Source organism: Ochotona curzoniae, unplaced genomic scaffold (genome assembly GCF_017591425.1).
Source record: "Ochotona curzoniae isolate NIBS_2020 unplaced genomic scaffold, NIBS_Ocur_1.0 scaffold_4701, whole genome shotgun sequence".
NCBI classification, from domain to species: domain Eukaryota; kingdom Metazoa; phylum Chordata; class Mammalia; order Lagomorpha; family Ochotonidae; genus Ochotona; species Ochotona curzoniae.
Window position 1 is genome coordinate 78,887,103 of NW_024467122.1, and position 26,874 is coordinate 78,913,976.

General features: G+C 54.5%; 2 protein-coding genes across 4 annotated transcripts in view; both read left to right on the forward strand.

The window, feature by feature from the left end:
* Positions 1-15,255, forward strand: part of CPEB1 (cytoplasmic polyadenylation element binding protein 1) — an 85,389-nt gene extending 70,134 nt beyond the window's left edge. The window contains exons 4-12 of one of the 2 annotated variants that reach the window (XM_040970147.1): positions 2,576-2,802; positions 3,883-4,135; positions 6,208-6,321; positions 6,472-6,561; positions 7,379-7,515; positions 10,905-11,103; positions 12,143-12,237; positions 12,626-12,706; positions 13,797-14,179. In XM_040970147.1, coding sequence (XP_040826081.1) covers positions 2,576-2,802; positions 3,883-4,135; positions 6,208-6,321; positions 6,472-6,561; positions 7,379-7,515; positions 10,905-11,103; positions 12,143-12,237; positions 12,626-12,706; positions 13,797-13,907 — 1,307 coding nt within the window. In that variant the 3' untranslated portion in view covers positions 13,908-14,179. Of the gene's footprint in view, positions 1-2,575; positions 2,803-3,882; positions 4,136-6,207; positions 6,322-6,471; positions 6,577-7,378; positions 7,516-10,904; positions 11,104-12,142; positions 12,238-12,625; positions 12,707-13,796 lie in introns of both variants that reach the window. The other variant, XM_040970148.1, reaches the window with a different exon arrangement.
* Positions 15,256-16,130: 875 nt separating this feature from the next.
* RPS17 (ribosomal protein S17) lies at positions 16,131-18,378 on the forward strand. 2 transcript variants are annotated; one of them, XM_040970150.1, is made up of 5 exons: positions 16,131-16,199; positions 16,447-16,598; positions 17,019-17,124; positions 17,209-17,274; positions 18,256-18,378. In XM_040970150.1, exons 1-5 carry the CDS (start codon positions 16,197-16,199, stop codon positions 18,334-18,336), a joined length of 408 nt encoding a protein of 135 aa, XP_040826084.1. In that variant the 5' UTR covers positions 16,131-16,196; the 3' UTR covers positions 18,337-18,378. The 2 variants fall into 2 exon arrangements, with proteins under 2 accessions (XP_040826084.1, XP_040826083.1); XM_040970149.1 differs by lacking the exon at positions 16,131-16,199 and having other exon boundaries at positions 16,419-16,598.
* Positions 18,379-26,874: the final 8,496 nt, after the last annotated feature.

Below are 26,874 nucleotides of genomic sequence, written 5' to 3' on the forward strand. Positions count from 1 at the left end.
GGGCAGAAGCTGGACAGAGCCCAGAGCTCTCTGCCGCACCCCTGCAAACTTTGCTTTTCTCTGGCTTGTCCCTGGCCTTCACTCTCTGATTTATCTTAACTGGAGAATGTTCTTTTGAGATGCCGCTTTGCCAGGAGTGCCCCACATGGCCCCCGAGGGTCATCTACCTCAAGGCTCCTCCTCACCAGTTCCCCTTGACTAAAAATTTCGTCAGCTGTTGTGCTGTTGGCCTGGTCCCTTTAGCGTGCTTTGGGATGCCCTGGCCAGTACTTCAGGCCTTGCATAGTGCCATGCAGTCCCATAGGACTTTGTGGCCAGGAACTGGCTATTGTCAGAACTCGCTATCAACACTGGCCCGCCTCCTGCAGCTCACCCCGTTGTAGCCTGTGATACATGGCCCACTCTGAATCTCCTCTGTCTCTGTTCTCTTAACCCTGAAGTCCCATTTCCTCCTGCCCAGGCCCAGGGGTAGGACAAGGACAGCCCTCCCTGGTTTCAGTTCCGGGACAGGTACCTGAGCGTGCTGGACAGAGTCCCTGACTGTGAGTGCAGTTTAGATCCTCAGCTCCTGCTCAGCCTCTGCCCTCCTCCCTACGACAGCTCTTCAGACCACACATGGACGTAGTCTGTTAGCGTCAGCATCGGTCACACCCTGGAGACTGCTTGCCAGGGTGCCACAGCCCTGTTCCCCCTAAACTTGTGTTTGTAAACCGTAAAGAAGGATGAGGCCCTCCGGGGCATCAGCACTGCTTCTGAGACTCAAGCATGTGATCTGTCAGCATTCACCATGCTTTCCTCTCCCAGGCTTTACAGCATCAGCGAGGAGCCTCAAACAGCCCTGCGCGTCTCCTGCCTCCTCAGGGAATGGATTCCTGGGGCTTTGATTTGGTGGTTCTTACAGGCAGGGGTTTGCCAAGGATTATTTGAGAAGTTTGTGGAGGATTATTTTTGATTGGTGTCAGCATCCAAGCATTTTGAGACATTTCGTGTCAGCTCACAGTTCCATGCTAGTGCTTTGAAAGGCTTAGGCAGAAGCACATGAGCTCTGCTCGCTACACATGGTGTGCCTCCCCTCCCCAGGTACATTAGCAGGGCTTGAAGCAGAAGTGGAGCAGCCAGGACTTGAACCAGTGCTCCAGTGGGATATTGGTGTTGCAGACAGAGGCTTGATAGGATGTTCCACAGTGTTTTGCTTTTCTTTTTTCTTCCTTAATCCACAGCCACCTAGGGACAGTGTCTGGCCCAGGCTTCTGTCCTGGGTTTGTCTGATCAGAATGTGGATTTGTAACTTTGACAATTTGCTTCTCTCACAGATCTTCCAAGTCCAAAAGATCCTGCTTATGCAGAAGTTTGCATAAGGATTATTACATATTTTAAGATTTATTTATTTTTATTACAAAGTCATATATACAGAGAGGAGGAGAGACAGAGAAGATCTTCTGTCCAATGATTTCACTCCCTAAGTGAGCACAACAGCTGGTGCTGTGCCAATCCAGAGCCAGGAGCCCAGAACTTCTTCCAGGTCTCCCACATGGGCACAGGGTCCCAGGGCTTTGGGCTGTCCTCGACTGCCTTCCCAGGCCACAATCAGGGAGCTGGATGGGAAGTGGAGCTGCAGGGATTAGAACCAGCACCCATATGGGATCCTGGGGTGTTCAAGGCGAGGACTTTAGCCAATAATCCATTGTGCCAGGCCCAAGGATTATTATTTTTTTAAAGAGAGATACTCTCCAAGCGGCCGCAATGGCTAGAGCTGCATAGATCTGAGGCCAGGAACCTCTTCTAGTTCTCCCATGTGGGTGCAGGGTCCCAAGGCTTTGGGCTGTCCTCGACTGCTTTCCCAGGCCACAATAGTGAGCTGGATGGGGAGCAGAGCTGCTGGGATTAGAACCAGTGCCCATGTGGGATCCCGGCACATGCAAGGCGAGGACCTTAGCTGCTAGGCTACTGCCTTGGTCCCTGCATAAGGACGCTTGGCAAGCAAGGTAGTGTTGCCATGCTGTACTAGGCTGCTAGCCTATGGCATAAAGGCCTGTGTTCAGCTGGGTGAGTACCTTAAGTTTACTTTAAAGCCAGAGTGACAGGGAGGAAGAAATGTTTTATCCTTTGGCTTACTTCCCAAAAGGCTACAATAGCCTTGGCTGGGCAGGCTGAGGCCAGGAGCTGGCTTTCCAGATTGAGTAGAGAGCACTTGGGCTGTTTTCACCTGCTTTCCAAGGTGCATTAGCAGGAAGCTGCATTAAAAACAGTGGGGAAAACACAAAGCCAGCACTCCAGTGCGAAATGTCAGGACTGTAGGTGGCGGCTTAGCTTGCTGCACTACCACACCAGCACATGTCAGCAGGTGGTGAGGGAGTCTGGCTAAGGCTCCTTGTTAGGCTGCTGTGGATGTGTCCACACAGTGATGACAGCTGTGAGCAGGGTCCCATGTGGCAGCCGGTCTCCCAGATGCGCTGCCGACCTTGGTGGCCAGGGGTGCATCTGTGAGTTTTATTCTGCATCTGACATGTCTCCTGCCAGGAGATGGCTGGGAAGGAATCCAAGGGGTCTCAAGGTCTCCCTTTTCCTCCTGCAGTTCTGAGCATGCTCCAGAACCCGCTGGGAAATGTCCTGGGGAAGCCCCCTTTGAGCTTCCTGCCTCTGGACCCCCTGGGGTCTGACTTGGTGGACAAGTTTCCAACGCCCTCTGTTAGAGGGTCCCGCCTGGACACGCGGCCCATCCTCGACTCCCGCTCCAGCAGTCCCTCCGACTCTGACACCAGTGGTTTCAGCTCTGGATCAGACCACTTCTCAGACCTAATCGTATGTAATGTGAGGGGTAAGGGGTAGAGGTGGAATTGCCTGGGGGCAGGCAGGTACAACATCTATTTCAGAGGCCTGTCCAGGGCTGTGTGGGGTGGCAGAAGGGGCTGGGGGCCACCGCGCACATCCGTGGGGCTTGCATCTCCTGCAACGTCCAGGAGGGTGCGTGCCTGCTGGGAAAGCATTCTGGGCTGAGGCCCAGGAGCTCCCGGCTTGAGCTGGGGGAGACCGGACCTCCAGAGGAGGCTCTGTGGCCTACAGGAGTATGTCCCGCAGCCTGTGAGCAACACCGTTTAAGCACTTTCATGTTCAGGAGGTCTTGGGTTTTTAGGTGATAATTTTAAAAGCGCAGGTGTTGATGAGCAGGCCTAGGGGTTTCAGCAAAGATGTGAGCCACACTGGCTGCTGTGCTCCCCCACCCCGTGCTGACTCCTGTCAGACACAATGAGTGTAGGAAATGGTGGCTCAGTTACTCACGCTGCTGCCTAACCTGCCGGCCGTGTGCAGTCTCCAGGCTTGGAGAGGCATACCTTGAGACTGACATGCATTGGGATTTTGCCTTCAAGGATGTCTTAGAGGACCCTACTTGAAGGTGACTGTACCCACCTAAGCCAGAGTTGAGAACCCCGCCTGGAGCCTGCAGGGAAATCCCGGTTTGGTTACATCTCTGGTGGAACCGGCGACCTCACGGAGAGCAATCTGCTCTTGGCAGTTGATCTGGCCAGAGCCAGCACAGAACCTGGAGGAGCTAAGTTGATACTGATGGTTCACAGGGACAGCCAGTGTCTGTCTTATAGTGGGTCAGAAAGAAGTAGCTCGTTCCCTAAGTAGAATAGGATAAGTTTCCTGAACTTTTTATGAATACTAGCACTGTGGGAAAAAAAATCAAAAATATATAACTTGGAGAATTTATTTAGTGTATTCAATAGTACAACTAAAACTACTTTTTTAGAGTGTGTGAAGAGAGTGCCTTAAAATGCATCAAATACTCATATATGTTTCTTGTACTTTTCTGTAGTGTGACTTACATCTTGTCATAGAACTGTCCTTTACAAACCTGTCTTTCTCTTCTTCCCCCAGTCCAGCCTTCGCATTTCCCCACCCCTGCCCTTCCTGTCCCTCACGGGCGCTGGTCCCAGAGACCCTTTAAAGATGGGCGTTGGACCCCGGCTAGACCAGGAGCAAGCCGCACTCGCTGCAGTCACGCCCTCCCCAACCAACACTTCAAAAAGATGGCCGGGAGCGTCTGTGTGGCCATCCTGGGACCTGCTTGAAGCTCCCAAAGACCCCTTCAGCATAGAGAGAGAGGCCAGGCTGCACCGGCAAGCTGCAGGTGAGTGTGGCAAGGGCGCTGCTCTGGGAGCAAAGAGGAAGTGACTGGGGCTCGCACACTCGCAAGCAGTCTGGCAGAGGCACAGAGAACAGACAGTGCTGAGAACCAAGTGCTGCTGGGGACAGACCCACCCGTGGCTTGGAGACTGAGTGCAAAGGAGGAACACACAGTGATGTGGTGCAAGGCCCATGCCAGAGTGCATGTGCCCCTCCCTGTGTTCCTCTGTGAAGGTTGGCTGTGTGGGTGGGGCTCCATGAGAATGTCTGCCCCCTCCTGGCTTCCAGATGGCAGTGGCCAGGACCCTAGGCCTTCAGGACAGTGTGCGACCCGCTGTCAGCGTTGGTGGTCGTCTCTCCTGCTTGCTTAGGAGACTTCAAGGGTCTGGAGTTTAAGCTATCATTTAACACATTTCAGAGGTTTTTGTTTGTTTTTTAAGGTTTATTTATTTTTATTGATAAAGCAGGTACACAGAAAGGAGGAGAGACAGGAAAATCTTCCGACCCACTGATATCATTCCCCAAGAAGCCACAGTGGCCAGAGCTGCGCCTATCCGAAGCCAGCTTCCAGGAGCTTCTTCAGTCTCTCACACGGGTGCAGGGTCCCAAGGCTTTGGGCCGTCCTTGACTGCTTTCCCAGGCCACAAGCAGGGAGCTGGATGGGAAACAGAGCTGCCAGGATTGGAACGGACGCCCATATGGGATCCCAGCACATGCAAGGCAAAGCCTTTAGCCACTAGGCTGTCGCACCAGGCCCAGGTTTTTAAAATCTCATGCCAGTACTTAGAAGTAAATGACCCAGATTAAAGCTCTTCAAAAGATTCCTGGAAAATACATAATTATGAAAAAAATTGCACATGGGTTTCAAGTTTTTCTGCATCAAAGGAAACATCTTTTAATTCCATTTTTTCCCCTCAGTGAAGTGTCCTGAGGCAGGTAGGTTGTGCTAATCCTGTAGGGGGTGCCCAGCAACATCTCAGAGGGTCTTGAGTGGTGACTTACTTCATTCTGTGTGTTTGTCCTGCTGCTCAGAGCTGGTGCCTGACCCTGAAGGCGCTGGCACCTCACCTTTGTGCCTCCCCACTGCCACTGCTGTCCTGTTCCCGTCCTAAGATACTGCTGATGCTGCCCAATTTAGAGAATGGCCATCAGTGTCCTTGGGTCGGACGAAGGTGATGGCTCGTTTCCTTGGCTCTCTGCCTGAGTGCTGAGGAGGAGAGGGCCAGATGGGCCAGGCTCAGCCAGTCCCCTCTGAGGTCAGGCTGTGACCTGGCAAAACACAGAGCAGGCACAAAAGGAATTCCAGATAGGTGGCTGAGCTGTTCACCAAGAGCAGGCCTCCAGGAAGACCCAGGGCAGGCCAGACAGCTCTTGACCTACACAGCGAGAAGGATTCTGAGCGTGGTGTCTGAGTCAGAGCTGGGTCATTTTCAGAGGTTTTGGGTGAGTCTTTATTCAGCCCAGGTGGGAAGCAGGAGAGGTGGGGGACAAACCCTCCATCTTGTGCTTTTGGTCCACAGGGAAGCCTGGGGCCTGCCCTGGTGCTGTAAGCACAACCCAGGCACGTGACGTTCTGACTTGGGGTACAGCGGTCACATTCTCATCTTGCTGTTGGTTGTTTGCTAATGGTGGTTTTACTTAAATTCCATGATGGAGACCAGAGGAGCAGTGGAGGGTTCCCCATCTGAACACTGGGAGACATCCAGTGTGGACCCACAAAGCTGCAGGACATTGCATGTAAAATTGCCGTGTGTACTTTCAAGGAATTATAAATTGAATCAGTGCCGTAAGCAATAGCTTAATAAACCGCTGTGTAGTTACTGCGTCAATTCAGTGTCTGAAGATAGCTTGGACTAGGACAGTTTTTAGCCTGTGTGTCTGGCTTGGTGTGTCCTCTGAGGTCAGATGAAGTGAACTGCGATGACCATACATGGCCAAGAGCATTGTTGAGAGCCACAGAAGGCTCCCTGTGGCTCATCCGTCAAGCAGCCTGGTTTTTCGGGACCAGTTCATCCCTCGGAGGGTGGGGGACATTGATTCTCTCAACTTGTTTTTTTTTTTTGCCTTGGACCAAAGCTGTGAATGAAGCCACCTGCACCTGGAGTGGCCAGCTTCCACCTCGGAATTACAAGAACCCCATCTACTCGTGCAAGGTGTTCCTAGGAGGAGTCCCTTGGGACATTACGGAAGGTAGCTGTGCCCCTGGAGGTGAAGGTGGGGTGTGTCCTTCCCGAGGCAGCAGGGTGGGGAGCAGTGTGTCCAGAGGCCCCTGGGACCCTGGGCGCGGGGCTTGCCTTGGGGACTAGTGCCCACTTGCACTGTCCTGGATGTCTCTTGCAGCTGGATTGGTTAACACCTTCCGTGTTTTTGGCTCTTTGAGTGTGGAGTGGCCTGGTAAGGATGGCAAGCACCCCCGGTGTCCTCCCAAAGGTAATATTCCTAAAGGTAATACCGACATGGTAGGATCTTTATTATTCCCCTCCCTCAGACGTAACTGCACGGAGGGGTGCTGGGATGTCACAGCCGCATGCTGGTAATAATGTGGGTGCTTCCTCCTCAACACAGCACATCCCTGCTTCCCCCAAGCTAACACTGCCTGCCCAGACCTACACTGCAGTGGGAGTTGCCTCCAAAACCCCTTCCTCGGGCACTTCCCTACAGACCCAAATCCCTGTGCCTTCCCTCTCAACATTAGGTGCCAGGAAAGCTTCCCCGCCCCTACTCCCAGCCCAGCCCAGCCAGTTAACGTTGCTGCCTGACCTGGTTCTGAGATCCCTTTGGAATTTGCAGGAGAGAGGACCAAGAGTCTGGTTCCTCACTGGTCTGAAATGAGATCCCTTCCCTGTAGAAAGGAGCAGGTGCTATTTTCACTCTGCCCCATCGTCCCTGAACAGAACCAGTGGTTTAAATAGGCTTTTCAAGCAGCACCTACCTTGGCGGTGGAGTGCCCCACCTTCCCACAAGAGCCCAGCTCTGTGGCCGGAGCACCTTTGTGTCCAGGGGTGGAGAGCTGTGGGGATAGGAGACCCTGTCCCAGCCGGCCAGTGTCTTCCTTCACCAGGACTGGAGACGGTGTGCATGTCTCCCCTCCTCAGCCTCAGCATCTGACATAGTGTGTGCTCCGGAGGAGGGAGATGTTGTCTTAAGACACCACGCCTCCTCTCTCAGAAGACACTTCCTACTGTGAAGCTGGGGCTGAGGCATAGCCACAGGAGGGGTGCTCACGCGGTGTTTCCTCTGGGTGTAGGCTACGTGTATCTGGTCTTCGAGATAGAGAAATATGTCCGGGCCTTGCTGCAGGCTTGCTCCCATGACCCACTGAGCCCAGACGGCCCTAGCGAATACTACTTCAAGATGTCCAGCCGCAGGATGCGCTGCAAGGAGGTGAGTCTGCGTCATGTCCCTCCCTCATGCGCAGGCCCTGGATTCCTGTGGACTGAGTGGCCCAGGCTACAGGCGAGCAGCATTCCTGCTGTGGTGAGGCTTCAGCAGTGGGCCCCAAACCAAGCCCAGCTCCCTCTTGCTTGCACAGTGAAAGTTGGGGCCTTAAGGGGACATAGGGGTATATGTGCACATGTCTACCCGTGCTGGTCAAATTGTATCCTAGCCCCTGTTGGTTTTTGTTTTGGTTTGTCTTTTCCCTTTGAGAAAGATTTACTTCCATCTGCTGGTTCACTCCCACAGATGGCCGCAGTGGCCAGAGCTGGGCAAGACCGAAGCCAGGAGCTCCATCGGGGTCTCCCACACGCAGGGACCTAAACACTCAGGCCGTCCCCTGCTGCTTTCCCAAGTGTGTTAGAAGGGAGCTAGATGGGAAGTAGAGCAAATGGGGCAGGAGCCAGTGTCCAGATGAGATGTTGGCGCTGTAGACAGTGGCTTCACCCAGGACACCACAGCCTGGTCCCTCTCTCTTCCCAGCACTTAATCTTGTTGTGGTCATGAGGGTGACAGGGTCCTTGAGCGCCGGGTGGGTGAATTCCTCCTTAGCCCACTCCCACCCGGGGCCGTGCTGTCTTGTGCTTGTCTCATGAATCTCAGCCAAGCTGTCCCGAGTTGGTCTGTGTAGGAGCCTCTGACCCAGCTCCCTGCCCCTGTGGCTCTAGTGACAGTGTCAGAATCGCTCCTGAGAGCAGGTTTGAGCTCAGGCATTGGCGTGTTGCTGACTCTGATTCCAGAGCTTGTCACTTCTGTGACCTTGGACTGGATATTCTGTGTCTCTGAGCCTTGCAAAAAGCAATGCCTATTTGGTTGCCGGGGGTCCAGCAGGGTGGCATGAAAGGGCACAGCTTGACCGGTTGGAGGGCAGGGAAGCTGTTGTATGTGTCCCTGGAGTGTTAGAGATTTGTCGCCATATGCTTGTCGCAACACATGACGCATTCCAGAGACTCCTGGAGAGAGCCCTAAGGTGAACGAGGGATTGCAGCAAAGGCACCCTTGGCTGCAGCATGCTGTGTGGACACTGGGGGCGGCCATGTGCCTGCGGGGCCAGAGCAATATGAGAAATCTGTTTTCTGCTAAGTTTTACTGTGAGCCTTCACCCAAAAGGTAAACTATTTTGAAACAATGTATATATAGGTTGGGTTTAAACTAAATGGTCCTTGTAACCGAGCTGGCCCCTCATTTCCTGGATGTGTCACGTTTTCACATTGTCTCAGTGACATGCTCAATGTGCCTCTGGCTGCTGTGGGGGTCCACGTTTCTAGTCTTCCTTGCTGTATGGAGTCTGGCGGATGCACCGGCCTTGTGCCCTCCAGACTGTGGGCCCCAGCTGCTACCTTGTTCTGCCCTGCTCAGCACCCCTTGGACTGGACACCTTCCTGTTGCCGGCGAACTCCCTCACAGGGCTTGACTGTCCATCCACGGAGCTCTGGCTGCAAGCTGCACATTTCTCCTGACTCCCCTTCTTCCTGCCGCCCTGCCACTGTAGCCATTGTTCAAGCCCCTGCTATCTTTCCCCACTCTGTGTTTACCTGTTAACAAACACACCTCTCCAGTTCCGTGTAGCCTCGTGTCCTGCAGGGCCCTTCCTGGGCTGTCCTGTAATCCCAAACTGTTCTCTGTGCAAAATGGGCTCTCCACCTTCCAGTGCCTTTTGCAGGCTCCTTCATCTCAAAGGCATGCGAACCTGGCACCCTTCTGTCTGCACTACCCAGCAGTCTGCACCCTGCCAGGGTTGTGTCTCCCCTGGCCAGGGCCCAGCCTCAGTGCCACTGCCTTACCTCCTTGTGGTTTCTGCCTCAGCTCAATCTCCTGTTGCAAGACCCTATTTCTTTTTTAAACTTTTTTGAAGCCATAACAATTATACCCATTTATGGGGTACTATGGGATACTTTGGCATATGTATACATTGTAGAATGACCTGTTGGGGCACACATACTTATTATTTTTTAAGATTTATTTTATTTTTATTACAAAGTCAGATATACAGAGAGGAGGAGAGACAGGGAGGAAGATCTTCCATCCGATGATTCACTCCCCAAGTGAGCGCAACGGCCAGTGCTGCGCCAATCCGAAGCCAGGATCCAGGAACCTCTTCCAGGTCTCCCACACGGGTGCAATGTCCCAAAGCATTGGGCCGTCCTCAACTGCTTTCCCAGGCCACAAGCAGGGAGCTGGATGGGAAGTGGAGCTGCTGGGATTAGAACCTGCACCCATATGGGATCCTGGCGTGTTCAAGGCGAGGACTTTAGCCACTAGGCCATGCCGCCGGGCCCACACATACTTACCTCTTCAAACATTTAGCTTTCCTTTATAGTGAAAACTTCTAAAATCATATCTTGTGGGGTTTTTTCTTTTAAGGGAGAAGTACATTATCTACAGTCCCTCTACTGTGGAACTTACTAGCTCTAACCTAGTCCGTTTTTCCCAGGGTCCTCACAGATCAATCACACAGACAGATCCCCCACCAGCTCACTTCATGGTGTCTTCCTGTGCCTGCTACACCAGGTTTTTATTTTGAGCTCAGGATCCATGGGTGAAGGCATGGTCGGCTCCTGCCCTGTGTAACCACAAGGCCCCAGGGGTCTTCCCTGCGTGCTGCCCCCCATGCCTTCTCCAGTTCCTGCTTTCCAGCCTTGGTTGGTCAAGAACCCTGCATGCTGCGGATCCCACAAGCTGCCTCATCCTGTTGTCCTGGATCTTGATCCAAAAAAAATTTTATTCATTTGAAAGGCAGGAGTAGTGAGATCATCCAAGCACTCATTCATTCTCGTGTCTCTCTGTCTCTCTCTCTCTCTCACACACACACACACACACCAGCACCCCCACCTCCTCCAAAGACTGTAACAGTAAGGGTTGGTTAGGCCAAAGCCAGAAGCCTGGGACTTCCTCCTGGTCTCCCACTCTCCCACATAGGTTGCCGGGGACCCAGATGCTTGGTCTATCTCCTGCCACCTTGCAGAAAGCAGGATCAGAGGCAGAGCAGCCAGGCAGAAACTGGTGCTCTGATAGATGAGGGACCACCCCGTGCCAGCCCTTCCAGCCTTGCAGTATCTGTGAATCCCTTGCGTTCTCACTGACGGCATGGTGGCCTCCATGTTCCTTCATGGTAACCACATGGTGGGAGGCCATGATGAGCGGGGCTCTGTCAGTTTCATACTGTCTGCCTTGTACTGTAGGATGAGCGGTGCTCTTGTGGTGATCTTGACCATTGTGGGCAGAGGCTCAGCTCTGGTTGGGTTGGGTTGGGTTGGGGGCAAGGGTGGCCGCTGGGGGCTGGCCAAGCCCTTCAACCTGTGGCTCTGCGTGCTGAAGCGCCCCTGGGTGGTCTCCAGGTGCAGGTGATCCCCTGGGTCTTGGCCGACAGCAACTTCGTCAGGAGCCCGTCTCAGAGGCTTGACCCCAGCAGGACGGTGTTTGTCGGCGCTCTGCACGGCATGCTCAACGCCGAGGCCCTGGCGGCCATCCTGAACGACCTGTTTGGGGGCGTGGTGTATGCTGGGATTGACACAGATAAGCACAAGTATCCCATTGGTGAGTGTCCCACTTTTGTGTGGCAAAGCTGGGCGGCCCCGGGGAGGAGACCAAGATTGTGATACTTCCCCTCGGGAGTGCAGCGAGAGACCTGACCCAGGTCTGCAGATCGGCACGTGCCAACAGCGTGGCGTCTCCTCTGGCCCAGTCACCCAGCACCGCCCTCTGCACCCAGCCCTCTGCCTGCAGCCCCAAGACAGACAGAGTGGCCGGAGACCAGAGGAGGGGCTGGGAAGGTGAGGAGGAAGCAGGCTCAAAGTTCACAGCCGCGCCGCCTGGGATGGGTGGCAGAGAAGACTTCATTAAAACAACATGGTTCCTGATCACCTTGGGTGCTTTATTGTTCTTGAGACACTTTTCTGGGTCACCTTGGTGAAAGCACAGCCCTGGCCTGGGTACTGTCCCAGGTTAGAGTCTGTGGGTCCAGCCCCTGGGTGTTGATCAGCCCCTCTGGGAAGTGTGGTCAGTTCCCAGTCACAGCAGAGTGGTCACAGCAGAGTGATGGTGAAGGTGGGGCTTGGAGATGGAGCAGAACCCAAACTCTCTGTGATCTGGAAGCGGCCAGGTCATTTTGCCCACAGTGGAGTCTGTGCATCCAGCCTGAATCTGATCAAGAGGGAGTGCTGTGTGCCATTAGCGCTGCAGCGGGACCCCCGTGCCTCACCCAGGGGCAGTGGGCAGGACGTGCAGCTCCTGGCCTCCCTGCTGGCGCTGCCCGCCTGGCAGCTGAGCTTTACACAAGACTTGAATTCTGTGACTTGAGCTGCGCCTTCTGCTCCCCACAATATGGAGCTTGGCCTTTCCCATGGCTGTATGGTTTATTCCAGTCCCCAGCCACATGGCCAGCGAGTGCCTCATTGAGGCTGGTGCCATGCGGTTGAAGCATGTGGTTGAAACTCCAGGACTTTGTATTCTAGTATGGCTTCCAGGGAGTTGGGGAGGACACAAGTAGGCCCCCCCATGTTTCTGCAGGATGACAGTCCTGCAGAACAGGCAGCTGGGGGGAGGTTGGAACGTGAGCTGTTCCTGTTGTCCCCAGGGTCTGGTCGTGTGACTTTCAACAATCAGCACAGTTACCTGAAAGCAGTGAGCGCAGCCTTTGTGGAGATCAAAACCACCAAGTTCACCAAGAAGGTGAGCCAGCCCCCTTGCTCTGCTCTGAGGAGGCCAGGCCTGTGCTGGGCGTGCCCAGCAGGTCCAAAGCACACGAGAGCAGTGGTGGTGGGCTGGAGTGGGCTCAGAGCAGCAACCATGTCATGACCCTGAGCTACCCTGCTCCCCATAGTGGCCTGGGGACCGTCGCTCTAGGGCCCAGGTGACAACCGGTATGTTTGCCTAACTCCAGAAGGAGCGGTGTGGCTGTGTCTGCAGTGGCTCTGTCTGCTCTGCCTGCTGTTTGGCCTGATCTGGCTTTCCTGCTGGCAGGCCTTTACAGTTCACATGTCATGGTGGGGTCGGCCCACAGCCATGCCCTTCTCCCCCAACCCCTGGGTTCCCCATCCTTGGTTCTGCCACCCTGCAGGTCCAGATCGACCCCTACCTGGAGGATTCTCCATGTCATATCTGTGGTTCTCAGCCAGGTCCCTTCTTCTGTCGTGATCAGGTGAGTCCCCTGGGTCCCGGGTCTGCGAAGCCCCTGCCCCGGGTAAAACTGTTAGGCCAGGTTGGGGACAGCAAGTGTTGGAGCGCTAAGGTCCTTCAGGGCATCAGCACAAAAGGGGCAGTGGCCACAGTCCCCGAGGGCCAGGCCTGGGCCATGCTCTAGGCAGGGTGCGGTCCCATGAGCCTTTGGCATGCTGGCTTTCTTCCCACCAGTAGTGCAGTGTGTCCTGTGCTGGGGTGGGAGCGGGGTGCAGCAGTGCTGCTGTAGTGCTGAGGCCCCAGACCCTGCTCCTGGACCCCACCACCTTCCCTCTGCAACCCTGGCTGTTGGCGAAGGGTTGGCAGCAGTCCCCGCTGGATGTTTCAGGGAGGCGGGCACAGGTGTGGACATGCTTGGCCCTGTGTCTCACACTGACACACTCATGTCACCCAGAGGGATTCCTTTCAACATGGATCCTAAGCCTGCAGACCCCAAGGTTGTCGTTGCTAAGGAGGCTCATTGTGGTGTCAGTCACTGGTCTGCCACTCTGTCGGGTTGGTGGCTTCAAAAGCACTGAGAGCCCGGTTGTGCTTTTCTTGCTGTTGGTGATGCTGCCACCTGAGTCAGGTAGCAGTGACCACAAGTCCCCAAGAGCTGTGCAGACTACCTGGCTCACTGGGGGAAAGCTTCCGGGCCTCCCTAGTCAGCTGCAGCCTTTTGAATCCTTCAAAGGTGATCTCCACGTCCAGATCCTTGCTCAGACTAATGGCTTCCCTGAAGCTACACAGCAAGAGGTGGGACCCCCACCCCATCCCTCCCACCAGCCAGAACCGTCAGCTGGCCATCCATCTCCCTGTAAAGTGCGAGCAGCCCTGTGCTGAGTGCTGAGGAGGACTGGGAGAGCAGGGCTGTTGCTCCCCGGAGCCTTGGGGAGCCAAGGTCAGGGCATCGGGCATCAGGCATAGCCAGTTAGGCCTCTGTTGGAGGCGAGCAGGCACCCCGTTTCTGTCTGAGCAGAGCCAGCGGCCTGCGCAGCAGCTTCCATGGCTTGCGCTCACAGATGTGACAACCACCACGCTCCCACCCTACCCCGTGTGCCCCACCCATCCAGGTCTGCTTCAAGTACTTCTGCCGGAGCTGCTGGCACTGGCGGCACAGCATGGAGGGGCTGCGTCACCACAGCCCCCTGATGCGGAACCAGAAGAACCGCGAGTCCAGCTAGAGGCGGCGGCTTTGCCCAGGAGGCCTGGGGCGCCCATGGCCAGCTGCACCTGCCCGGGGCAACCCAGGGAGCTGGTTTCCGAGGACAAGGGAAAATCCTAGTCACCGTTGCACTTGCTGAATCTGTCTTTGTTTCTGCACTAATTAATGCACAATGAGTTTGGTCAGGTTTTGTTCCCAGGGCTGCGCCAGGGCAAGGATTCTCTGGCCTGTCCTCCAAGCAACTCTGTAGTTTTCCCAGATTTTAGTTTCTCATTTTTGCCGATGAAAAGCAAAAAAGAAGAAAAAAAGAAAAAAAAAAGACTGTGTCCAGAAGGTATTGACACGGACGCCTACATCTAGAGGTTTATTTATTAAAAGCGCTTTTTTACATTCCTTGCAATACTGATGGTGATGACGCGCAGGTCTCATTGGTTTCATTCTCGCAGTTGCCATACAGTGCCTTTCCATTTATTTAACCCCCACCTGAACGGCATAAACTGAGTGTTCAGCTGGTGTTTTTTACTGTAAACAACAAGGAGACTTTGCTCTTCATTTAAACCAAAATCATATTTCATATTTTACGCTCGAGGGTTTTTACTGGTTCCTTTTTACACTCCTTAAAAACAGTTTTTAAGTCATTTGGAACAAGAGATTCTTTTTTTTCCTTTCCTGGCAGCTTTTAACATGACTGCAAATTTGTGTCTGGGGACTACCGGTCACTGTTTCACACAAGTTGCAAATCGAGGTATTTGCAGACCAAGAAAAAAATTATTTTTGTTTTATTTGAAACTGGACCCGATAAAGGGCATTGGAGCGGCTGCTGTACATAGTTTCAAATAGTTTATTGCACCTTCTTCAGTTGCACTTATATGGGGGGAGGGTTAATAGAAGTTTTTAATCACAAACTCACGGGACTTTTTTTTTTTTCTTTTGTAACTTGAGCTTAAAAAAAAAAAATAAAGGGCTGCTTTCCGGGTGGGGGCAGACGAAGGCCCTGGGGAGCCCGTCTCCCAGGGGACTGTGCCCTTCCTATGTCTTTCGTTTGAGGAATGTGCGAAACCACAGTTGCAGTTGACTTGAAATGCTACTGGAATTTGAAAACTTGACTCTTCCTTTTCCTTTTTTTTTTTTTTTTAAACTACTTGCCCCTCTTAGGGAAGCCGTGTGCCAAAGAACCAGTGTCATGCCCCCCTCCCCGCTGAGCTGCTGTTGCATTGTCGCAGATCCCAGCTACTCTGTGGGTTTTGTGGAGCCTGTGTGAAGTCTCTACCTCACTGTAGTATATTGCAGGCAAGACTGCACTCGCCTGCAGATGTGTGGAGTAAGCTGTGGTGTAGTTTTTTTGGCACATAATAAACACGTTGCAGCAGAGTTCTGGTTTTGTTCTTCTGTGTCATTGTGAGATGTGGGGGCGGTTGGGCGGTTGAGACCCCTGAGTTACAGAAACTCCTGTGTTCTGGTGGGGTAGGGGAGTGAGCACTTCCTGGACACTGCATGGCCAGCGTCTTGGGGCATTCTCTCCCCTGGCCTCCTGCAGGGGTTCCCGCGTCCACCGTCCACCGGGGACTTTGGGCCAAGCCCGGTAAGAGGGAGGGGCCGTCCAGACTCTACTCAGGGTTCCCTGGTCTCTCCCAAGGCCTCCTGACGAGTGGGGTCCAGCTGCTGGCTGACCCTTGGGGAGGCTCAGATTGAGGGGGCCTGCAGGGGCACCCCGACCCGTGCCTTCCCCGGAGCTCCCCTCTGCGGATAGCCCCTGCTGTCGCAGCTCCGGCCTTGACCTTGTCTCCTCCCCGAAGGGCAGCGGCCTGGCTGTGGAGGCCTGAGGCATGGCCAGCCGGCCAGGGTCCCGGAGCCAGGAGGCCCCTCGGCCCCTGGGGAGCCACCTTGGGGACCCGGACCGAGCCAGGACCCTGCACCGGCGCCCCAGGCTGATGCTGGGGGTTCAGGAGGGCAGGGAGGGGTGGACACAGCTGAGCGGGGCGGGCAGCGGAGGGGTCCTGAGGCGGTGGATCTTTCATCTTCCCGGGGACCCCGAGGTTTCCACACACACACACACACCCCCCCACCGGAGCCCGTCAAACGGGCGCGGCCCACGGGAGCCACACCCACCGGGGGGCGTGGCGTCGCGGATGCCCCGCCCAAGCCGCCAGCGACCCGCCCTGCCGTTCGACCTCCGCGCCGCCAGGGAGCGCTGTGGTGTTCTGGCGCGAGCTCTGCGCGTCCCGGGCTGGGCGGAAGCGGCCTTTTCACCTGTGCCTTATACGCCTCGTCGCTTCCTGCTTCCTCTCTTCACTCACGGTCCGCCAACATGGTAGGTGATTCGGTGTCGGCGCGCTATCCAGTTCCATCGTCCTCCATCCGCAGCTCCCTGGCGTTCCCCAGCCTCAGGGGCAGCTTCAGGGCCGTGTGTGCGCGGGGCCCTGTGTGTCTGGGAGCCGCGGGTGTCCGCCCTGGCGCGGCGTCGCTCGCTGACCCCATCCCGACTCGGCTCTTCTCCCGGGGCGCGCTGGGCTCGCGCCCTGGCTGCTCTCCGCTGAGCCCGTCCTATGCACTCACAGGGTCGCGTTCGCACCAAAACCGTGAAGAAGGCGGCGCGGGTCATCATTGAGAAGTACTACACCCGGCTGGGCAATGACTTCCACACCAACAAGCGCGTGTGCGAGGAAATCGCCATCATCCCCAGCAAGAAGCTCCGCAACAAGATCGCGGGGTGAGCAGGGGCTGGGGATGGAGTGAGCAGGGCCTGGGGATGGAGTGAGCAGGGCCTGGGGGCGCAGCCAGGTCGTGGGGTGACCCTGGGCTGGGGGCGCAGCCAGGTCGTGGGGTGAGCTGAGTCTGGGGGCGCAGCCAGGTCGTGGGGTGAGCTGAGTCTGGGGGCTCAGCCAGGTCGCGGGGTGACCCGGGGCTGGGGGCTCAGCCAGGTCGTGGGGTGACGCGGGGCTGGGGGTGGAGTGAGCAGGGCCTGGGGGCGCAGCCAGGTCGTGGGGTGACCCGGGGCTGGGGGCTCAGCCAGGTCGCGGGGTGACCCGGGGCTCGGGGCGCATCCAGGTCGCGTAGTGCTGCCTGGGCCCCCTGGCCTCCCCAGAGCTGGGGGTCGGTGCGCGGGCTGACCCGGGGCTTGGGCTCGCAGCTATGTCACGCACCTGATGAAGCGCATCCAGCGAGGCCCTGTGAGAGGCATCTCCATCAAGCTGCAGGAGGAGGAGAGGGAGCGGAGAGACAACTACGTCCCCGAGGTGAGCTCTGGTCTGCGCCTGGGGAACGGGGTGCCCTGCACGGAGGGGGTGAGGGCGCCCCGTTACCACCTGCGTTCTTCCTAGGTCTCGGCCCTGGATCAGGAGATCATCGAAGTGGACCCCGACACCAAGGAGATGCTGAAGCTTCTGGTGAGTGTGGGCAGGTTCCTGTAGCGAGGGACCCTGGGCTCTGGGCAGACCCTCTTGCCTCTGCCCTCCTGCCAGCCCGCTCCTGCTCCTGCGAGTGCAGGCACACCTCGTGTTTGCCTTAATTCAAACTTCCATCTGTGGGTTCACACCGTATGGCCACAGCAGCCCAGGCTGGGTCAGACAGGAGCCAGAGTCCTCCCTGGGCTCGCCTTGGGAGATTGGGACCAGGCTAATGGGAATGGGGTCAGGACTTGGCGGGGTAATGGCTGGCAGCGCTCTCCTAAACCGCCCATCGCCACCACCAAGAGCTTCCACTCTGTACATGCGGGCATATGGTGTCCCAGGCCGATCTCCTATGAATGTACTCACTGTCATCACAGTGCTGACCGTGAGAAGGGAGGGCGTGCAGGGAGTCTTGGCATGGGGCTGGGGGCTCCCTCGGCCCCTGTCGGAGTGCTGGGGACCTGGGCTCAAGTTCTCAGTCCTGGTTTGGGGGGCATTTGGGCAGTGAACTGCAAGTGGCAGGTATCTGTCAGTGTTTGCTTTTCAAGTAATAAGCTTGTAGATAGTCTGGGCACCAGTGATGTGGCACAGCAGTGCCCACATCACCTGTGGGAGCTGGCTCGAGCCCCAGCTGCTCCAGCTCCTGCTAACATACCTGGGAAAGCATCGGGAAGTGAGTGGCCCAAGTGCTTGGGCTCCTGGCCCATGTGGGACCAAGTTCCTGGCTGTTGGCTGTCTGGGGAGTGAACAAATGGATGAAAGATTTTCATCTAAAACTCTTTCCAAAAAAAAAGGGGGGGGGAAGAAAGCTTTGAATGCGCTCAATACAGAGGAGTGTTTTCCCTTCCAAGGCCTGTGGCCCCATGGCAGGCTGAGTCTGGGTGTGAGAGCCAGGGTGGTGGGCCAGTTGGGTAATGGTGGCATCACCAGGCGGGGTGCTACTGCGTCGGCTCTCACCGCGTCCCTTTGCTGTTGCAGGACTTCGGCAGCCTGTCCAACCTGCAGGTCACTCAGCCCACTGTCGGGATGAACTTCAAAACGCCCCGGGGAGCCGTGTGACCCTTCCCACTGTCAGATTTTCAATAAACGCGACTGCTGCCACTGCCTGTGTCATCATCTGTGTGGGCACCTGGGGGGTGGGGACACTGCAGTGTGGGCACCTGAGGCTTGGGCAGGCTGTGCCCTCAGGAGCAGGAAAGCAGATCTTCGCCATGTCCATGCCAAACAGCAAGGAAGTAGCCAGACCAGGTGGGCATTGGGTCGGCTGGCCACTAAGCCCCAGTTTCCACATGGTTTGCACAGCTGCTTCAGTCCAGCAGGTACCAGCGCAGGGAGCATGAGGCAGGCTACATGCAGCACTTCTTAGATTAAGAGAAGATATGTCTAAGTGCAGGTGTTTCAGTATCTTTATTTCCCTAAAACAGTAGCACTCCAGTCCAGGCATACAAACCAGGACGCTGCACAGTGATGGGTGGTGGCCACGGCTCACACTCAGCTTTTCTGTGGCCCTGGAATGTCCTTAGTGTCTGGCGTTCCTACCCCAGGGTAACATCCCTTACTGTGTGCCACTTGATAATATGCATTTTGCATGAATGTTGTGAGGACCCAACTTTGAGCACCAAAATAAACGGAACTTTACATTGTGAATTTAATGTCTTGCTGCACTTGCCACGCTCCTCCGCTGGGGGGCAGTGTTGCTGCTTTGCACCTGCCGACCATTCCAGCTCCACACCTTGCTGGGGGATGACTTTCAGCTGTGGTTGGGGAGGAGTCCGTGTTTCTCGTTCCTTCACAGGTTGGCTGACTTTAGCTCCTTAGGCTTAACAGCACTCGAGCACCCAGGGCCAGGTTGCACTCCGGCTGCCCTGGCTGTGGAACTGGGCTGCTGGCTTGCCCATTCGGCTGTCCCTCCGTCGTGCACTTGGTGTGAGAAAACCTGCCGTCTGCATGCCAGCCTCTGCCCTTGAGAATTGAAAGGTAAGTGTGTGTAGTTGGACGTCTTGTAGAGAACCGCTCTTGTGGTTCAGGTGAGACTTGACACACTGGTGGCTTACGAGGGGACTAACTCCAAAAAGCCACCAAAGTGCTGGGCCACACCAGAGCCCAGCCACTGCTCCCAGCAGCACCAGCTGGTGCACCCCAGATTTCTCCCTGTAGCTGGGTGCTCTGGTTCCTTATCGGTATCTCCTGGCTCACGTGGGTTCTCCGTGCATGATGGTGAGTGGAAGCCCCCGGCACCCCGTGTGCTTAAGCACTGCTTCTCTTGGTAATGGTGACTGAGGGTGTTATGTGGCATTTTCGTCACTTTGGTCTCCAAACTGTGTGGTTTGTAGCTCTGTAAGAGGGTTTCAGGTGCTGAGCTTTTGATGATAATGCGGAGTTTTAGAAAAAAAAAATGGTATATCATCACATGAGTGAAGAAGAAAACCTAAGATTATTTTTTTTTTATTGGAAAGGCAAACTTAAGGAAAAATAGCAAAGGTCTTCCATCCGCTGGTTTACTCCCCAAATGACCGCAACAGCCAGAGCTGAGCTGATCCGAAGCCAGGAGCTTCTTTTGGATCTCCCACACAGGTGCAGAGGCCCAAGAATTTGAGTCATCTTCTGCTACTTTCCCAGGCCGCAAACGGAGCTGGGTGGGAAGTGGAGCAGCCAGGAGTAAAACTGACACCCAAGTGGGATTCCCAGCGTGGCAGGTGGAGGACTAGCGTGCCACACCACAGTGCCAGTACCGGTTTTAAGGAAAAGTGGGTCATTTGTCAGCCACACGATGGAAGTGAGCTGGTAGTGAGTTACCCCCAAAAGAAATGCGTCCAGAAGTATGTTTTGAACGGTTTCGAGACCATTGGCCATCAGGTGATGGTTGTGAGAACAACTGAGAATCCTGGGGACAATATTGGTAGCAAACAAGGCAGGCAAGCAGATGGTTTTGCAGTGTTCCTTGGTGCTTGACGAGTTGAAAGAGCTTACCAGAACTGCTGAGGGGCCACTGAGGAAGTCAGTGCGGCCGACTGCATGGAACAGCTCAGGGCGAGAACGTTGTCAAGGTGTAAAACCCCACCAGGAACCCGCGGAGCTGTGTCGCAGCTGGGAGCAATCGAGATGGGGCGGGGGGGGAATCTCGTGGCTTGCAGAAACGTGGAGTGCTGAAAACCTGTGTTACTGCGCACTCGTCAGGTATTTCGTGGCAAATGTCTAATTCCTGCTACTGATCACGTCACCTGTTTCTTGTGTACTTAATTGGCAATCCCCGGATTTCCCAGGCACGTTAGAAGGGAGCTGGATCAGAAGTGGAGTAGCCAGGATTCGAGCTGGTGCCACATGACGGTGGTGGCGGCCAACTGGCTACACCACAGGGCCAGTCCTGAATTGCAGTTTCTGGTGCGGGGTTATGCCAACCTGGAAGTTGAAGAGCTGTGACTTGTGGCATTTCGCGTTCCCACCAGCACCGGTGCGGATGAGTGTTCCTCCTGCCTTGCACACACATGCCCCTGCCAGGCACCGTGGTTGGCGTGCTGCTCCTTCTCATGCGCTTGTCGGCCGTTTGTGTCACCTGCTGGAGTCATGGGTCACCTTGAGATTTGCTTACTGAGTTGCAGGAATTTGTGTGAATAAGATATTACTCCCTTGTAGATGATTTGCAAGTGCTTTCCTCTGCTCTGTGGGGTGCTGGCTTTTTCTGTTTTTTTTTTTTTTTTTAAGATTTATTTATTTTTATTGGAGGATTTAGAGAGGAGAGACGAGCTCCATCCACCTGTTGATTTACTCCCCAAATGGCCACAATGGCTGGAGCTGAGTTGATCCAAAGATACAAGCTTTTTCCGGGTCTCCCACACATGCGCAGGGTCCCAAGGCTTTGGACCGTCCTTTGCTGCTCTCCCAGGCCACAGGCAGGGAGCTGGATGGGAAATGGGGCAGCTGCAACACCAGCATCAGACCGGAATCCATATGGGGTGCGAGCAATTGCACATGGAGGATTAGCCAGTTGAACCACCACTTGCTCCAGACCTACACCTCTCACTTTTTTTTAAAGATTTACTTTTATTGGGCCCGGCGCGGTGGCGCAGTGGTTAAGGTCCTCGCCTTGCACGCCCCAGGATCCCATATGGGCGCCGGTTCTAATCCCGGCAGCCCCGCTTCCCTTCCAGCTCCCTGCCTGTGGCCTGGGAAAGCAGTCGAGGACAGCCCAAAGCCTTGGGACCCTGTACCCATGTGGGATACCGGGAAGAGGCACCTGGCTTTGGATTGGCTCAGCTCCAGCCGTTGCGGCTGCCTGGGGAGTGAATCATCTGACAGAAGATCTTCCTCTCTGTCTCTCCTCTCTGTATATCTGCTTTCCAATAAAAATAAAAATGAATCTTTAAAAAAATTTTTACTTTTATTGGAAAGTCAGATTTACAGAAAGAAGGAGAGATAGAGAAAGATCTTCCATCCACTGGTTCACTCCCCAAATGGCTGTAATGGCCAGTGCTGAGATGATCCAAAGCCAGGAGTTAGGAGCTTCTTCCTGGTCTTCCATGTAGATACAAGGTCCCAAGGCTTTGGGCCGTCCTGGACTGCTTTCCCAGGCCACAAGCAGAGAGCTGGATGAGAAGTGGAGTAGCCAGGACATGAACTGGCACTCATATGGGATCCCAGTGCATGCCACTAGGTTATCACACCGGGCCCACACCTCTCATCTTGACGCCAACCACATGAGATGCTGAACCAAAGCCTGCCTGCCTGGCTCCTCCCCCGTTGCTGACCCCCAGACACCAAGCTGAGGAATAGCTGGTGTGTCAAGTTGCCAGGCGTGGGCCAGCTTGCTGGTACAACCACAGACGACTAACACTGAGATTTCTCTCCGTGTGAAGCCCACAAGCCACAATGGACAGCACCTCCTCCCCGGATATATGCAGGCTCCTGGCCCGCGTGGTGGCCAAGGGGTCTTCCCGCTACTTGCATGGTGTTTGACCAATAACTCGCTGTGGTTTTATTTCACCCCTCCTTGAGGGATGGTGCCAATGCCAGGTCCATCCTTCTGATCTTTGCCGTGATGTAGGCCAGCGTCTCGCCATGCACACAGGGAGTCGCCTTGGGTTGTATTTTCCTCCCCACATAGGATGTTTGTGTAGCAATGGAGGGAGCTTGTTTAAACCATAAGAGACAGCATGTCAGACCTCGGCGGCCAGCAAGCACAGAGCTGGGGAGGTGTGGGGTCCATGATTATGGTAAGGAAAATTTACATCAAGTGCAGCTTCTCATGTTATTTCTAATTCACATTATTATTAAGCAAGAGTTAGAAGGGAGTTCTTCTATTCACCACTCCCCAAGTGGCCACAACAGCCAGTGCTGCACCGATCTGAAGCCAGGAGCCTCTCCCGGGTCTCCCACGCAGGTGCAGGGTCCCAAGGCTTTGGGCCGTCCTCGACTGCTTTCCCAGGCCACAGGCAGGAAGCTGGATGGGACGTGAGGCCGCTGGGATTAGAACCAGCGCCCATATGGGATCCTGGTGCATGCAAGGTGAGGGTTTTACCCACTGAGCCATTGCACAGGGTCCCAGATGAATGTATTTTAAAAATACATATTTATTTTGCTTGGAAGTCAGAGTTATGTAGAGGAAGAGACATGTTCTTCCATCCTCTAGTTCACTCCCAGGCAGCCATAACAGCCAGAGCTGCGCTGATCCCGAGCCAGGAGCTCTTCCTGGTCTCCCATGTGGGTACAGGGTCCCAAAGTGTTGGGCCTTCCTCGACTGCTTTCCCAGGCCACAAGCAGGGAGCTGGATGGGAAGTGGGGCCGCCGGGACTCGAGCAGAAGATCGTATGGGATGTGATGTCACAGGCCCCCTCATTTGGTTTCGAGGTGCTCCCCGAGCCCATGGCTCACCCTGTCTATTGTGTGAGCATTTCTTCATTTCCTCATTTCCAAAAGAAAGCTCAAAGCTCTAAGTGAACAGATCACAAGAGGGGTTGGTGTTAGTCTAGCATTTTTGTTTTATGGAATTAGGCTGATTTTTTTTCTCTACTCAGATTTTTTGCTCGTTTGTTTGAACCAAGATTTAAAGCAAGGGATTACTACGTTTTCTACTAAGAAGCTTACACTTGGCATTTCATTCCAAAAATCAGAGGGAAATAGAGGCCACACTTTTGTTTCCCTTTTTTGGTTTTGCTTGTTTCCGTTATCAGGGCTAGAGTGACTCTGAAAATACTTGAATCGAAAATTGAGAGCTGGGCTGGCACCATAGCTCAGCAGGCTAAACCTCTACCTGCAAGAGCTGACATCCCATATGGGCGCCGGTTCGTGTCCTGGCAGCCCTGCTTCCCATACAGCTCCCTGCCGCATGTGGCCTGGGGAAGCGGTGTAGGATGGCTCTTCACAAGGAATGAAGCAGCTTTTCACATCCATATTGGCTGCCTGCATGTTTTCTTTGGGGGCATCTGTTAAAGCCTTTTAGCCATTTAAAAAATGCTGCTTTTGACTGGCGACCAACTCATGGAATGCTGGGTGTTGCAGACAGTGGGTTAACCTACTATGCCATTACACTGGCCCCTGAGTTGATAATCTTGTGGGGTTTTTTTTTTTAACATTTATTTTATTTTCATTGAAAAGGGAGATATACAGAGAGGAGGAGAGACAGAAAAATCTTCTGTCCGATGGTTCACTCCCCAAGTGACCGAACAGCTGGTGCTGCGCTGATCTGAGGCCAGGAGCCTCTTCTGGGTCTCCCACGCAGTTGCAGGGTTCCAAGGCTCTGGCCCATCCTCGACTGCTTTCCCAGGCCACAAGTAGGGAATTGGATGGGAAGTGGGGCTGCCGGGATTAGAACCGGCGCCCATGTGGGATTCCAGCGTGTTTAAGGCGAGGACTTGGGCTGTTAGGCCACCGTGCCAGGCCTGGGAGAGTCATTATTAAATATTTTTTCTTACATTAAACATGTTGTAACAGGGGTCAGTTTTATGGCATGGTGGGTTAAGCCACTGCCTGCAATGCCAGCATTCCAAATGGGCAGCTGTGAAGTTCGGGCTGCTCCGTTTCTGATCCCAGTCCGTATCTGTCGCCTGGGAAGGCCGTGAGAGATGGACCAAGTATTTGGGCTCCTTCGCTCTTTGGGGAGCCATCCTGGCTCCTGGCTTTGGTGTGGCACAGCCCTGCTGTTCCGGCCATTTGCAGAGTGAGCCGGTGGATGAAAATCTCATGATCTCTCTCCCTCTTTGTGTAACTGGCTTTCAAATAAATAAATGTTTCTCTTTTTTTCCCATTTTTTCCCTTTATTTTTGACAATCTTTACATAGTTAATTAGGGCACAAAGGTTCAAGGACTGCAGGAAAGTGGGTAAGACTATTATTTCCACCTTTTTTTTTTTGTATCTGAGGTAAAGGGGGAGGTTAAGGGAGAAGCCTCACCCAGTCTCCCACCCACCCCAGGTCCCCGACGTGGGGCATGCCCCGAGGGTCTTGCTCAAGTGTTTTTGATAGTTCAATAGTTATGAATTGCTGCCAATCTTGCCATTCCAAGTATGACTAAATCTATTCAGAATCCACTGATTGACACAGTCCATCTTGGAGTCTCAGTATGCCCAGTTTTTCACTGCCAACACATGGCTGGGGTAGTTGATCCATTTGTTCTGTCCTCTGTCCTCTGTTGTGGTGCCAGGTGTCCTCTGCAGGTTCCGACGGACTGCCATATTCTCCATGTGCACCTGGTTATGCTCTCCACTGCTCCGTCTGAGCCTCTGAGGGGGCTCGGCTCTGGCATTTTTTGCACTTCATGGCAGACCATGGCACCTGCACTTCTCTTCATGGTTAGGTTCTGAGTCCGGCAGTTAGACTGGGGAGATCCCCAAAGAAACTTTGTCTGAGGTGATCCCAGACCAGATTCTTGGCAAGTACAGAGCCCAGCACAGTCCATCGCTCCAATCAGCTAATTGTTGCAATTGTTGGGTTGGTTCTGTTTCCAACCCTGTCTTCCACTGGAACCAATGGGTGTTGCAGTCCAGCCTGATTCTGCCCAGCACACACTTGGCCCTCACACAAACCAGTGGGAGCTGCAGCTTAGACGGAGCAGCCCACAATCACCCCCACCAGGACCACCCCCTGCCCTGGTTCCCATTCCTAGCAGTATGTACAGTAGACTAGTCCAGTTTCACATCCCATTCAGCTCTCATACATGTCTATGGGCATTGAAACCTGATTCAACCCAACCAGTCCACTATCCAGCCCACACACATGCTGTTGAGTGCCTTTCTGTCTAGCCACCCCTGCCCCGTCCTGGTGGGAGTGGTAACCCAAGAGGGAGGCGCCCATTATCTCCCTTCTAGGCCACTCCTACTCCCGAATCTTGCACTTGGCAGGTGTTTCTGCAGTTTAACTTGACAGAATTAGCCCCCAGTGCCAGCCTCTGCCAGCTGATACTGTGGCAAAGCCCAACTAACCCTCACCCATTCTGATTTATGCTTGTACTAGTAGGAATAGTCAGCCCAGCCTGGCTTTGCCCTGATCTAGCTCACATGAGGCCGACAGGTGTTGTAGCCCTGCTTAGTCTGGTCTGCCCCCAATCCAACTCACTCCCTCCAGTGGGAGTGGTGGTCCAGCAGGGGAGTCCACATTCCCCCTGCCAGCTTTGCCCCCTCCCTTCCTGGTTCTCATGTGTGCTGTTGAGTGCTGTGGCCATATCTGGTACGGCTCACCCCACTTTGGCATTCCGTAATGTGCACTGGTTTGTGTCACAACCATACCTGGCCCAACCCACACTCTGTTCTGGTGCTTGGATTTACTAGCAGGTGAAGTGGACTGGTTCAGCCTGGTCTGCCCCGACCCATGCCAAATATACGCCAGTGGGTAACTTTCCATGGCCTGTTCTGGGCTGTTCTTAATGTGTTTCTTGCGCTTACCTGCAGGATCTGTGTCCTGCCAGAGGAGTTGCCCAGGCTCCTGCATCAGAACCTCTCCCAGTGCCAGATTTTGCGCATACCAGTGGGTCCATGAGCCAGCCCTACTCAGTTTACCTCCTGTCCTAGCAGGAACAGTGGCTTTTCCTGATTGGCCTTCAACCCATTCTGGTTCTTACTGTTGGACGTTTCAGCCCAGCCAAGGCTCCTCCATACCCAAACACAACTCGCACATGGCTCGGTAGGGGCAGAGACCTGCCTAGTCCATCATACATCTACCCTGGTCCTCCAGAGCACCAGATGGTGTTGGAGTCTAGTCCAGCTTGGTGTGTCTAGTCCCAGTCCATACTTGTGTCAAGGGAGACTGCAGCCATATCCAGACCAGAATTCAGCCCCCACGTTCCTTGGTGGGAACCTCAACCCAACTAGGGTGTCCCCTTAGCTCCCAACTGGGCCTGTTCCCAGCCATAAATCGCATATACGCCAGTGGTTGCTCTGACTCAGTTTGGCTCAGCCCCTCACCTGTCCCGACCTCTGCCTTAGATGCTGTGGCTTAGCATCCCTGACTCACGCAGACCAGTAGATGTAAGAGCCTAGCTCGGCATGACCTGTGCTCCATCCTGATTTCTAATTTTGCTTGTGAGCTAAGGTTTGTTCAGTCTTGCCCAGTACACCCTGTTCCATCACCAACCCACACATTAGCCAGCCATTGGAGCTACTTTGCCCAG

What these genes read in the sequence shown, in the direction of transcription:
- RPS17 (XM_040970149.1), top strand. Translation starts at nt 16,435, where the DNA reads ATGCACTCACAGGGTCGCGTTCGCACCAAAACCGTGAAGAAGGCGGCG. An exon ending in GAGACAACTACGTCCCCGAG is followed by an intron (nt 17,125 to 17,208) that starts GTGAGCTCTGGT and finishes CGTTCTTCCTAG; the next exon opens with GTCTCGGCCCTGGATCAGGA. An exon ending in AGGAGATGCTGAAGCTTCTG is followed by an intron (nt 17,275 to 18,255) that starts GTGAGTGTGGGC and finishes TTGCTGTTGCAG; the next exon opens with GACTTCGGCAGCCTGTCCAA.